The sequence below is a fragment of the Chlorocebus sabaeus genome, chromosome 9 (assembly GCF_047675955.1).
Source record: "Chlorocebus sabaeus isolate Y175 chromosome 9, mChlSab1.0.hap1, whole genome shotgun sequence".
In the NCBI taxonomy this organism is placed as follows: Eukaryota; Metazoa; Chordata; class Mammalia; order Primates; family Cercopithecidae; genus Chlorocebus; species Chlorocebus sabaeus.
The window spans coordinates 15,093,569-15,108,086 of NC_132912.1; the positions used below are offsets into that span (position 1 = coordinate 15,093,569).

A 14,518-nucleotide genomic window follows, 5' to 3' on the forward strand; every position below is an offset into this window, starting at 1 on the left:
GACTCTCTATATAAACAATTCTGATTACACTGTAATAAACATTTTAACAGTTACAAAAAAATTATAAACCCAAAATAATACCTGTCTTGAGGCAGATTTGGCAATACGTAGTAAATGCCTTGTAAATGCATATAATCCTCTGACACAATTCTATTTCCATGAATTCATTTTTTCCTCCATCTTCCCATCCCTACCACTCCCATTCCCCTCTCCCTCTGAATTTTGAGTCTTTGTAAAAACGTGGTCATGTGTGCTAAGTTTTGTGCCTCAGAACACAGTCTGCATGAATCCATGACATGGACACTTCATACACTGTTTTTGGTGGTTGTTTCTCAGACGGAGTCTCGTTCTGTCACCCAGGCTGGAATGCAGTGGTGTGGTCTCAGCTCACTGCAACCACCGCCTCCCAGGTTCATGCGATTCTCCCGCCTCAGTCTCCCAAGTAGCTGGGATGACAGGCACCCGCTACTGCGCAAGGCTGATTTTTTGTATTTTTAGTAGAGACAGGGTTTTGCCATGTTGGCCAGGCTGGTCTCGAACTCCTGACCTTAGGATCACCTGAGGATCGAGCTCCCAACCTCAGGATCACCCGCCTCAGCTTTCCATAGTACTGGGATTACAGGTGTGAGCCACTGCACCCAGTCTCATGCACTGGTTCTAAGTGCTGCAGAATGCTCCCTGGTACATTTCCCCTGCCATCAGAACAGAGACTGCTAGCACATAAGAGGCATTCAGTAAGTATCTGATGAATAGATGAATGTGATTTTTCATCTTTTTAGTCCACTAATGTCCTAAAACTTACAGTGTCTAAGGTTTGGGTGTTAAAATATTTTTGCATTTCTGGAATAAAACATCTTATTGGATGTGCTATTTAATACTGCCAGATTCAGTTACCATCTTTATGAGGATTCTTACATTTTCATATATGAAATGGCTTTTCCCCCATTTATTCCTTTTGAGATAGGGTCTCGCTCTGTCACCCAGGCTGGGGTGCAGTGGCATGACCTCAGCTCGCTGCAACCTCTGCCTCCCAGGTTCAAGCAATTCTCCAGCTTCACCCTCCTGAGCAGCTGGGACTACAGGCACCCACCACCATGCCTGGCTAATGTTTTGTAGTAGAGATGGGGTTTCGCCATATTGGCCAGAGTGGTCTCAAACTCCTGACCTCAGGTGATCCCCCCGCCTTAGCCTCCCAAAGCACTGGGATTACAGGTGTGAGCCACTGCACCCAGCCTCTTTTCTAATATATCTATTTAATGCTATCAATTTCTCTTCAAGGACAAATTTAACTGTGTTCCACACATTCTGACTTACCACGTTTCCATTGTCCATCAGCTCCTTTATTTATTTTTGAGACAGGCTCTCGCTGTGTTAGCCAGTCTGGAGTGCAATGGCGCAATCACGGCTCACTATAGCCTCAAACTTCGGGGCTCAAGTGATTTTTCTGCCTCAGCCTTCTGAGTGGCTGGGACTACAGGCATGCGGTACTATACCAGGCTAATTTTTAAGGTTTTTTTGTTGTTGTTGACATGCGATTTTGTGGTATTGCCCAGGCTGGTTTTGAACTCCTGGACTCACACAATTGTCCCACCTTGGCCTCCTGAAGTGCTAGGACTACACACATGAGCCCTCAAGCCTAGCTATATCAGTTCTACACATTGTATGATTTTTTTTTTTTTTTTTTGAGACAGAGTCTCTGTTGCCCAGGCTGGAATACAGTGGCGCGATCTCGGCTCACTGCAAGCTCCGCCTCTCCCAGGTTCACGCCATTCTCCTGCCTCAGCCTCCAGAGTAGCTGGGACTACAGGAGCCCGTCAACGGGCTAGGCTAATTTTTTGTATTTTTAGTGGAGAAGGGGTTTCACCATGTTAGCCAGGATGGTCTCGATCTCCTGACCTCGTGATCTGCCCACCTCGGCCTCCCAAAGTGCTGGGATTACAGGCGTGAACCACCACGCCTGGCCAGTTCTACATATTGTATGTTTTATTTATTGTACAATTTCCTTTTTAACCAAATGGTCAGTTATTGTACGCATTTAGTTTCCACGTGTATGGGAAGATTTTAGCTATCCCTTTGTTTCTGATCTCCAACATCATTGTATTCTTTCGTGACACAGTACATGGTTAGTTTTTGTAAATGTCATGAGCACCCCCAAAAAATACGATTTTGTTCCTTGCCTTTAAAGTTCTGTTAGTCCACATTTACAAATTTTCTGCATCTTATTTCCTGTCTCCTCCTCCTTTCAGCATCTGGGAGGGACATGTTAAGCTCTCTAGTGACAACTGTTGATTTCCTATTTCTCGCCCTGATTCTGCGGTGGCCTTGTTTGTACTATGACAATTCATCTAAGCTGGAACTATTTCCTAGAACCCCTATCTATGTTGTTGCCCACAGTAAACACTCGGAAGGCAGATGTGAACTAGCAGGCTTTTTTTAATGCTCTGAAGGGCACCAGAAATGGTAACAGCTCATGAACATTGTTGACCTTCTGGCTTAACTCAGAGACTGGGGCAGCGCCGCAGCAACACCAGCTTCTGCTGGGTGCCTGTGTGCAGCTCCTCCGAGCCCTGGGGCAGGTGCATGTGCCTCAGAGCCAAAGCGGGAGACCAGCACTATTGAGGCCGGAGGAAGTGAGAGACAGAAGTGGGTTTTGGTCTGTCCTGCCGGGCTCTAGTGGGCCATTCTGCCTTCCAGTTTGTCTCTGCTCCCCTCCGCTTCTCTTCCAGCTCTCCTTCCTGACTGCTGGCCAAGCTGACCTGTAGCAACTTCAAGCTGAATGCCAGAGATAACAGGAACAGCCTTGCTGTTGTGACTCCTCTGCAGAGGGAGGACAAATCCCCTTCCCAATCAAAGGTCAGACGTTGAGGTGGATGATACCATGCACACAAACACATGTGCACACACTATGTGTGCATACTCACATACGCATGCACATACACACACGCGAGCACACACACGGCAGAGAATGAGAAGAAAACTTCAGTCACATCACAGGACTTTTGGGGAGGGCAGCGCAGTCCCTGAGCTGGGGACAGAAATGTTTCCTGTGGCTTGAGAGAAAGTAGGAGCAATTAGCCCTGGTTTCCACTGTGGCATGGGGTGGGCCTGGACTTGCCTGGTTTGAACTTCACCTCAGTGCTGAGGCAGGCATGGCCTTTTTGTCAGCTTGCCCAAATGTGGGCAGGAGGGAGGCACAGCCTGTAAGCAGCTTAAGAGCAAACAGAGGCCTGGCACAGTGGCTCACACCTGTAATCCCAGAACTTTGGGAGGCCGAGGTGGGAGAATTACCTGAGGTCAGGAGTTCAAGACCAGTCTCGACAACATGGTGAAACCCCGTCTCTTCTAAAAAATACAAAAATTAGCCAGGCATGGTGGTTCAGGCCTGGAATCCCAGCTACTAGGGAGGCCGAGGCAGCGAGAATTGCTCGAACTCGTTAGGCGGAGTTTGCAGTGAGCTGAGATCACACCGCTGCACTCCAGCCTGGGTGACAGAGTGAGACTATCTCAAAAAAAAAAAAAAAAAAAAGAATAAACAGACTCTTCGTGACACTGGGACAAACTGCTCTGCCAACTCCCACAACGATTTAAGACCTAATCCACATAATGAACCCACATTCTGTTAACTCATTGTGGTTCTCCTCAGATCAAGCACTGGGTGATAGATTCTCACACTTTCTACTTCAGTTGGAGGTTATTTTGTCAACTGCACATATGTTCACATGACCCACGGTTCCTTTTAACAGTAACACCCTCTTCAAACCTTATCTTTCTTTGCCTTCCAGTCTACTTTCTGGTATTAAAAACTGCCACTCTGACATTTTTGTCTCCTAATTGGTTAGTAATTTTTTCCCTTTTTCTTCCCCCCAAATTTCAAATTTCAACCCGTATTTATCCTTCTGTTTTATCTATGTCTCTTGTAGACTAATACTGATGAATTTGTCTAATTTTTTTGTTTGTTTTTGAAGATGGAGTCTCGCTCTGCCACCCAGGCTGGAGTGCAGTGGCATGATCTCGGCTCACTGCAACTTCCGCCTCCCAGGTTCAAGCGATTCTCCTGCTTCAGCATCCCAAGGAGCTGGGATTACAGGCACAGTCCCCACCACGTCCAATTTTTTGTATTTTTAGTAGACATGGGGTTTTGCCCTGTTGGCCAGGCTGGTCTCCAGCTGACCTCAGGTGATCTGCCTACCTCGGCCTCCCAAAGTGCTGGGATTACAAGCATGAGCCACTGGGTTCAGTTGGATTTGTCTAATTTTTTTAACTTAAACTGAGAATTTGTCTTTTGATCAAAGGTAGAATTAAATTCTCTCCTATATATACTAATCACTGTTACAATCAGAATTTTTCTGCCTTCTTTGCATTTTCTGTGCACTAGACTTTTTTCTCCCCTCGATTCCCCTTGACTACTTGGGCAGATGCGTTTTATTCTGCCAGACCGAAAGTTACCCATTCTATCTGTATTCTTCTAGCTGTCATCCCTTCCTTATTATAGCCTCTAATTTATGTTTATTTTTCTTGTTCTATCCCACAATTTAAATAAAAGGATTTAGCAACTATGTTAATGAACACTTTACACTCTAAAATATTAAAATGTGGCCAGGTGTGGTGGCTCACACCTGTAATTCCAACACTTTGGGAGGCCAAGGTGGGTGGATCATCTGAAGTCAGGAGTTTGAGACCACCATGACCAACATGGTGAAACCCCGTCTGTACTAAAAACACAAATATTACCCGGGCATAGTGGTGGGATTTTGCAATCCCAGCTACTTGGGAGGCTAAGGCAGGAGAACTGCCTGAACCCAGGAGGCGGAGGTTGCAGTGAGCCGAGTTTGAGCCACTGCACTCCATCCAGCCTGGGCGACAGAGTGAGACTCCATCTCGAAAAAAAAAAAAAAAAAAAAGAAAAAATATTAAAATGCATCTTAGCAAGAGGGTCAATGAGATTAAACAAACAAAACTAAAGACTTAGATCTCACTCTTGAGGAACAAAGAAAACATATCAACAACCACCAAATGTTGACTTCTGCCATACTGCTCAATGCCAACAGACTTAATTTTTTCTTTTTTTCTTTTTTTAAGATGGAGTCTCACACTCTATCGCCCAGGCTGCAGTGCAGTGGTGTGATCTCGGCTCAACACAACCATTACTTCCTGGGTTCAAGCAATTACCCTGCCTCGGCCTCCTGAGTAGCTGGGACTACAGGTGTGTGCTACCACACCTGGCCAAATTTTTTATTTTCAGTAGAGACAGGGTTTCACCATGTTGGCCAGGCTGATCATGAACTCCTGACCTCAAGTGATCCGCCCGCCAAGGCCTCCCAAAGTGCTGGGATTACAGGTGTAAGCCACCATGTCCGGCCAGAGACTCAATATTCTAATTAATGTGGGTAACTGTAGTATGTGACAAACTGAGGCAATGTTTTTGTCAATCTACCTCTAAAAATACTTCCCACTTAAAAAAAATTAAGTTATTCAAAAAATAAAACTTACAATTCGTTTCTCCCAAAATCTGTATTTCGGGCTAGTTAACAACAACTCCTTAGTCACAGGTGAACAGTATAGATAAACCTTCAAGCTGAAAGGAAAAAAGAAAAAACTTTCAGTACAATCCAATATAAGCCATCTTGGTGACTAATAAATCTATTTCATCATACATCTAATAGTTTCATTTGAGACCAGCCTGACCAACATGGTGAAACCCCATTCCTACTAAAAACACAAATATTAGCCAGGCATGGTGATGAAATCTATTTCATCATACATCTAATAGTTCAGAAATTACGCTGGCACAAAATCTGTTAGAGTCACTCCAGCATACCTATGCCCACCATTTCAGTGTCATTAAGAGCACAAGGTGGGGGTGGAAATATGGTGTCCCTGGACTACCTCCAACAGTGGTCCCTCACCATTGTTACTTGGAAATACACGCTTGTATATGATCAGGTGTGTCTGGAAAGATACTGCCACACGTTACACTACCTCTGGAAAAGGTGTGTTGGGAACAGAAACTTCTGCTTTTTACTGTATATTTATTTATTTATTTTTTGAGACGGAGTCTCGCTTTGTCACCCAAGCTGTAGTGCAACTGCAATGGCATGATCTCGGCTCACTGCAACCTCCACCTCCCAGGTTCAAGCGATTCTCCTGCCTCAGCCTCCACAACAGCTGGGATTACAGGCGCGCACCATGATGCCCGACTAATTTTTTTTTGTAGAGATGGTGTTTCACCATATTGGCCAGGCTAGTCTCGAACGCCTCACCTCGGGTGATCCGCCCACCTCAGCCTCCCAACATGATGGGATTACAGGGAGAGCCACTGCACCCAGCTTATTTTTTTTTTTTTGTTTTGTTTTGTAATGAACAGAAATTAATTTCGTAATAAACCTTTTTTTTTTTTTTTTTTTTTTGAGACAGAGTCTTGATCTGTCACCCAGGCTGGAGTGCAGTGGTGCTCACTGCAACCTTCCGCCTCCCAGGTTCGAGCGATTCTCTTGCCTTAGCCGTCCCAAGTAGCTGGGACTACACACACGCCACTGTACCCGGCTAACTTTTTGTATTTTTAATAGAAACGGGGTTTCACCGTGTTGGCCAGGCTGGTCTTGATACCCTGACCTCTACTGATCCACCCACCTCAGCCTCCCAAAGTGATGGGATTACGGGCATGAGCCACCGTGCCCAGCCCATAATAAACTTTTAAAACTTAACGCTATCATTTAGAGGTTAGGAATACAGTCGAAGGTAGATTGTATTTTCCAAAGATGGCCACACAACGATATACCCCATCCGTACATGCTCTCCTTACAAAATAGATATTAAAATTCCTCCACTGACCAGAGAGGTCTATGTTCCCTCCCCTTGAACCTGGGCAGTTTTCTGTAATTACCTTCACCATAGAATATGGTGGAAGTAATCTCACGGGTTTTGAGGTTAGCTCTCCAGGCAATATAACTTCCTCCTGGCTCTCTCGTAGGACATACACTTTTTAACCCTGAGTCTCCATTTAACACGTCTGGCTATCCTGATGGACTCACACTAAAGAGATTTTTTTAGGGGGAGGGGAGCTTACTGTCACCCAGGCTGCAATGCAAGCAATCCGCCCACCTCAGCAGCCTGAGCACCTGGGACTACAGCACATGCCACCACACCTGGCTAATTTTTCGTATTTTCTGTAGAGAAAAGGTCTCCCTATGTTGCCCAGGCTGGTTTCAAACTCCTAGGCTCAGGTCATCCTCCCACCTCGGCTTCCCAAAGTGCTGGGATTATAAGCCTAAGCCACCATGCCTGGCCTAAAGAGACTTTTAGAGATAGAGATTCCTCACACCTGTAATCCCAGCACTTTGGGAGGCCAAGGCGGACAGATTACTTGAAGTCAGGAGTTCGAGAGCAGCCTGACCAACAAGGTGAAACCCCGTTTCTACTAAAAATAAAAAATTATTTGGGCTTGGTGGCACGTGCCTGTAGTCCTAGCTGCTTGGGAGGCCGAGGCAGGAGAACTGCTTGAACCTGGGAGGCAGAGATTGCGGTGAGCCAACATCATGCCACTGCACTCCAGCCTGGGCAACAAAGTGAGGCTCTGTTTCAAAAAACAAAAAAGACACGCCAAACAGTTCTAGTCCCTAGCTGTGTGAGTCTTCCTAGCCCAGGTATCAGACATGGATGAGGGAGTCTTCAGATCTTATGTGGCTGACATTATCTGAAGACTCTGCTCACTGCTGTTTGATACCTGGGCTGGGAAACCATCCCTGCTCTACCCTGTCAATCCCTGACCCACAGAAACTGAGCAGTAAGACATGATCAGTGCTGAGTCACTCCATCTTGAAGTAATTTGTTACACAGCAGCGGATGACTGATACATAGGCTCTACAATCAGACAGACCTGGCTGGAATCCTGGTCCTGCCACTTACTGGCTGTGTGACATTGGGCAACTAATTTAACCTCTCTGGTTCCTCAGTCTCCTGTAAAATAGAAATAATAGTAGTATCTATTCAAAAGGTTATCAAGAAGCTCTAATGAAAATGTCAAGTGCAAGAGGGCAGAGCCTTGCATCTGTGTGGCTCGCTAATGCATTCTCCACCTCCAGTACAATGCCCGACACGTCACAGGCAACCAGAAAAAAGTATTGAGGCCAGGAGTGGTGGCTCATGCCTGTAATCCCAACACTTTGGGAGGCTGAGGCAGGCAGATCACTTGAGATCAGGAGTTCAAGACCAGCCTGGCCAACACAGTAAAACCCCTCTCTACCAAAAATACAAAAAGTAGCTGGGTGTGGTGGCGGGTGCCTTTAATCCCAGCTACTCGGGTAGCTGAGGCAAAAGAATTACTTGAATCTGCGAGGCAGAAGTTGCAGTGAGCTAAGATCGTGCCACTGCACTCCAGCCTGGGCAACAAGAGCGAGACCCTGTCACAAAAGTCAATAAATAGAAATAAAATAATAAAAAATTATTGGCCAGGTGCAAAGGCTCATGCCTATAATCCCAGTGCTTTGGGATGCCAAGATGGGAGGATCACTTGAAGCCAGGAGTTTACAATCAGCCTGGGCAACATGGTAAGACTCTGTCTCTACAAAAAAAAAAAAAAAAAAAAAAAAATTGTTGAACTGAGAAATACACAGTCCCCAGATACAATAAGTATTCAGTAAATATTGGCTATCATTATCAAGAAGACAGACTATTGCTATCAATGAGCAGAAAAGTCTGACATCCACTGGCCCTTTTCAAATATGTATCTTGAGAATTGGGAATTTAGATATAGGCAATGGCTGCAAGAAAAGCATCTAATAGTTCAGCTTTAAGAAAAAAATTCTATGATCCTTTACAATGGAACAGCCATTCTCTCTCATATACTCTTACAGAAATAACACAGAATGAGTTATTTCTGTACCCAGCAGCATAGATAAATCACACAAATACAATGTTAAGTAAAGTAAAACAATTATAAAAGGGTCTATTTGGGACCAGGTGCCAGTGGCTCACATCTATAATGCCAGCCCTTTGGGAGACTGAGGCAGGAGGATCACTTGAGGCCAGGAGTTCGAGACCAGCCTGGGCGACATAGCAAAACTCCCTCTCTGGTTTTTTTTTTAAGCAGTGTATTTGGTAGGAATATATATATATCTCTCTATATCTCAACTTCACAAACAGCCAAAGCTAACCCATGATGACAAAAGTCAGAATAGAGGTTACCTTTGGGAGGAGGTAGGAGGGGTCTGGGATATTGGTACTGTCCTATTTGTTAATCCGAGTGAAGCTACACAGATGCGTTCACTTTGTAAATGACTATATGCTTGGATGTATGTACTTTTCTGTACAGTTGTTCTCTCTCAATTAAAATGTTTGCTTAAAAACATACACACACACACACAAATAAGTAGCAAAATAAATTACCTGCACTCCAACCTTCTTTTCAAGGTAGGGGCTCTTAATCCTTTCATGTGATCTAAAAACAAAAGAACCAACACTCATCAATATGTTCTTTTTCCAGAGGATTCCTTAGCCCAAGGGAAACAGTTGTCTTCTATTTCAGCTTCAAGAGAAAACCCACGAGGTTTGCTTTTATAAGAATTGAATCACATGGGCTATGGACTTTCTTCTGCAAGTGAAGAATCCTTTTCAGAACAGGATGGGCTGCCCATTTCTGAGCCATCCAAATCTATTTAAAAGGAGAGTGATTCCCTGCATCATAGGCCAGACTTTAAATCACTCTGGGAAGCCACAGAAGAATGAGAACTGCTTCTAGCCCTCCACTCTTTTACATCATTTCAATCCAACCATCCTTCGAGCCACGCTCTATGTAACCCCATTCACTTCCTGCCACTTAAATCAGTCTATCTAGAAATTCAAGCTCGTGTCCATGGAATCTGCTAGGAAATCACTCAGGCTCAGAATAAGTATATTGTCATCTTCTCATCCTACTGTGATGGATTCAAAGGAGAGTATTACTATCCACGAAGACTTGCTCCACAGCCCTCCACATTAACAGACACAGACAACAGAAAGGTAGCAATTAGACCATTACATTCAGCATATCATGCATTCCAGTATATTCTGAATCTTTAGCAAGTAAAGGCCTAGACAACAATGATCAAACAGCTCAAAATTGTTTAGCGAAACCAGCTGGACACGGTAGCTCACACCTGTAATCCCAGCACTTTGGGAGGCCAAGACAGGTGGATCACCTGAGGTCAGAAGTTCGAGACCAACCTGGCCAACATGGTGAAACCCCATCTCTACTAAAAATACAAAAACTAGCCATGCATAGTAGCACACACCTATAATCCCAGCTACTTGGGAGTCTGAGGCAGGAGAATCACTTGAATATGGGAGGTGGAGGTTGCAGTGAGCCAAGATCATACCACTGCACTTCAGCCTGGGCAACAGAGTGAGACTTCATCTCAAAAACAAACAGACAGGTGCGGTGGCTCACACCTGTAACCCCAGCACTTTGGGAGGCTGAGGCAGGCGGATCACCTGAGGTCATGAGTTCGAGACCAGCATGACCAATATGGAGATACCCTGTCTCTACCAAAAATACAAAATTAGCCGGGCATGGTGGTGCATGACTGTAATCCCAGCTACTTGGGAGGCTGAGATAGGAGAATCGCTTGAACCCGGAAGGCAGAGGTTGCGGTGGGCCGAGACTGCACCATTGCACTCCAGCCTGGGCAACAAGAGTGAAACTCCATCTCAAAAATAAATAAATAAATAAATAAATAACAAAAACCAACAACAAAAAAAACAATAAATTGTTTAGCTAAACCAAACCACTTCTAATTACCACCAGTCCCACCACACACACACACACACACACACAAGCACACCCTCAATGTATATGTGGCCATCATTAGACCCAATGAAAGCAGAGCAGTCACCGCACCTCACTTGGCAGCCCTTGATTGTACCCCTGCCTCCGGGAGAGTCCACCTGTCTCCCAGTGGGTAAATTCCCTCAAGGGATACCTGGTCCAGTCTTTGAGGGCCTTATGGGTATATCTCTGGGCAGGACTCTCCATAATTGGAGTTTCCAAAGAGTTTGTGCCATGGCAAAGAGGAGGCTCAATCCAGACTCTGCTTCCTGCTCCCACACTGACTAAGCAGGCAGCACCCTGCATGGGGCATCGTAGTCCCCCATCCTCACCACCCTGAGGCCCCTTCCAACTGGTGATCAGAAGAACTGGGTGGGTTTGCTTTGTGCTGCTGCAGCTGCACCCAGGTCTGCTTTTCCAGGGAGGTTTTCCTTTTCCTGGGTCACAATAAATTACCTTAAGCTGCCACCTCAAGGGGATTTCCCCAATCCCGGGCCATTATCTCAGGTCTCAGGTCTCAGGTGTCCTCTCATCTTCCAGAACTTACTGATGCTTAGTAAAGCCCATCCTGCACACAGCATTGGCTTCCAGATGGCGCACAAATAAGCATCAGGTGGGTCCACAGCCTACTCCGAATGATATCAAAGTGTGATGTGGGGTTGGGTGTGGTAGCTCACACCTGTCATCCCAGCACTTTGGGAGGCTGAGGCGGGTGGTTCACCTCCGCCCAGGAGTTTGATACCAGCCTGGGCAACGTGGGGAAACCCCATCTCTATAAAAAACACAAAAATTAGTCAAGCATGATGGTGCATGCCTGTAATCCCGGCTACTCAGGTGGGAGTACTTGCTGAGGTGAGGGGATTGCTTGAGTCCAGGAGGTGAAGGCTGCTGTGAGCCAAGATCGCACCACTGTACTCCAGCCTGGGCGACAGAGTAAAACCCTGTTTCAAAAAAAAAAAAAATGATGTGGATGGGTTTCCATGCTTTTTTTTCTAGCAAAAGAGTCCATACAGTTTCTCATGCTTGAGCTGCTATCACAAGATACCATAGATACCATAGTTGGCCTTCACACCAACCCTGTGAGGAAAGGCAGTGTTTTGGTTGCCTTAAACACCAGAAAGGTATTTCTCACAGTTCAGGAAGCTGGGAAGTCCAAGATCAAGGTGCGGGGCGATTTGGTTTCTGGGGAGGGCACTTTTCCAAACTTACAGACAGCTGCCCTCTCACTGTGCACTCACATGGCTTTCCTTGGCATGGATGCATGAGGACAGAGCGCCCTCTCTCTTCCTCCTCTTGTAAGGGCACTAATCCTATCAGAGTAGGACACCACGGTATGACCTCACTTAAACTTATTTTCCTCCTAAAAGCCCCAGCCCCAAATACAGTCACTTTGGGGATTAGGGCTTCAACACAGGAATTTTGTGGAGATAGTCCATATCAATCAAAGAAGCCCGTGTCTCAAAAAGGTTAAAAGCCAACAGAAGGCAACGTGAGAAACCTCCAAAAGCGGAAGTTGAGTTTTTGCCCTTGATGAGTTTATGTCCTGGTTGAGTAAGCAGATTCACATGTGGTTACAGAACAGAAAAAGTTGTTATAGACTGTTCAACTGTAGGGAAGAGTCCATTTCTTCCTTAATGCACAAACTTATAGTGATGATTTCACAAATTCCTTTAGATGCATTATTTCTCCAAACTCAGTAGTCCTAAACACAAAGTGCAAGTTTCTGAAGTATACTTTAATCCTGGCTAGCCCATTTTGAGTTCAGAGACTCCAGTGCGACTCTACACAAAAAGCAGAAATAGGCACATCCTCGTCCGGCAGTAGATTCTCAATGAAAAACAAAACCAGAAATGTGTCAGGCACAGTGGCTCACACCTGTAATCATAACACTTTGGGAGGCTGAGGTGGGTGGATCTACCTGAGGCCAGAAGTTCGAGACCAGCCAGGCCAACATGGTGAAACGCCATCTCTACTAAAAATACAAAAATTAGCTGGGTGTGGTGGTGGGTGCCTGTAATTCCAGCTACTTGGGAGGCTGAGGCACAAGAATCACTTGAACCCAGGAGGCAGAGGTTGCAGTGAACGGAGATGACGCCACTGCACTCCAGCCTGGCGACAGAGACTCCATCTCAAAGTAATAATAATAAAAATACAAAACTTAGCCGGACATGGTGGCTCACTCCAGTAGTCCCAGCTACTTGAGCAGAGAGCATGTGCCACTGTCCTCCAGCCTGGGCGACAAAGGGAGACCCTGTCTCAAAAAAAAAAAAGAAGAGACGCTCGAAGAGGTGCATGATGCTAATATGGCAACTCATGAGAAAAGGTCCAGATTTTCCTCATTAAGCAGAAATCACTAGTGGCTTTGTGGGGAAAAAAAGCAGAGACATTTCCCAGAAGCAGTAACTTCAACAATTTATAGTCCAAGTGATTGATTCCACACCCAAGACAATATAGCTGGCCTTCCCACCAACCCTGTGAGGAAAGGCTGTACTTGGATACCTGTAATTTATTTTAAAACCCTTTCCCACTGCGCATGTGCAGATAGGTTTGTTACACTGATTGACTCCACAGGGTAGTTGGAGCTTCCTGCTCCAGCACTCTGCAAGGCCACACAGCAGAAGGCAGCAACTCCAGTGATTCCGTTTATCATTTTCTCCAATTAACACTAATGGCTGAGCTAATTAGCACAATGCACATTAAAATTGTTTTCACTGGTAAGTCACTTATTAGAGCAACAGAAGTGAAAATGAACAACGGTTATGACATTAGCGGTATTTAAACTCTGGAAATTAGCTCCAATCTCTGCCTGGCGTATCTAGCCTCGAGCTTATATCATTAACAGCGACACTCTAACCTTAATCCCTAAATCGGTCCAGCTGTGAAAGGATCCAGCTGTGAAATCATAGTAGCTTTTCTGGTTGCCTGATACCATTTAGAAGGGAAACATCCCTCCATCCTAACCCAGAACGAAGCGTTCGTATTGGATGCGGACAGAACATCCAAAGGCCAGGGAGCTTGCACGTCGTGGAGCTATCAGGCGGGTTGTTTCACAGTTGTGTGTGTGTCAGCCTGCTTGCTGACCAATGTTTGAGGGTGTGCTCAAATGGATCTGAAACTTGTTTTCTTCATACACGGTAGCGAGGCTCTGGGGGAAGAACTAACCCTCGCCAATCTCTGACCATCGGCCACCAGCAGAGCTACCAAGTGAACCTACTAGCAGCACTTGACCAAGCCGGCCCGGGGCGCAACTGGCAGGCGCCGTTACGCCGCGTTGACCAGATCCAAAAATAGATGAAGCCTTTGAGAGGCTGAAGAGCCCGACTGGGACAAGGTGTGTGCTGGCCGCCCCCTCGCTGGCCTCCCACAGGCTGCAGCTCCTTGCTCCAGGACCGGCCTCCTCCTGTCCTCTCTCCAGCCCCCAGCGCCCCGGGAACAGGCGACGCGCAGCGCTCACTCACCCTTGTGGCAGTGGGACAGGAAGTAGGCGCGGGCCCTAAGGTTCTCCCTGTCGAAACGGTCTATGGAGATAGTTGGATACTCGGCCATTTGCCCCTCGAAGGAACTCATATCGCCGCCGATCCCAACGTCCCGGACCCCAAAACTGCAGCTGAAGCCCAGGCCAGCCCTGACCACGCCGCCACTTCCGGGAAGCCGCGCACCTCCTCGCCATTGGGCGGCCGAACGCAACCACGTCCAATCAGAGGAGTCCGGAGACCC

General features: G+C 46.1%; 1 protein-coding gene across 4 annotated transcripts in view; it reads right to left on the reverse strand.

Moving 5' to 3' along the window:
- The window catches only part of DCLRE1C (DNA cross-link repair 1C), a 56,836-nt gene extending 42,375 nt beyond the window's left edge, over window positions 1-14,461 (reverse strand). For 3 of the 4 annotated variants that reach the window (XM_073018742.1, XM_037983347.2, XM_037983346.2), the window contains exons 1-3: window positions 14,260-14,461; window positions 9,385-9,436; window positions 5,491-5,575 (exon numbers count right to left, since the gene is read on the reverse strand). In XM_073018742.1, the coding sequence (XP_072874843.1) occupies window positions 5,491-5,575; window positions 9,385-9,436; window positions 14,260-14,368 (246 nt within the window). In that variant the 5' untranslated portion in view covers window positions 14,369-14,461. Of the gene's footprint in view, window positions 1-5,490; window positions 5,576-7,876; window positions 7,892-9,384; window positions 9,437-14,259 lie in introns of those variants that run through there. The other variant, XM_073018741.1, reaches the window with a different exon arrangement.
- Window positions 14,462-14,518: the final 57 nt, after the last annotated feature.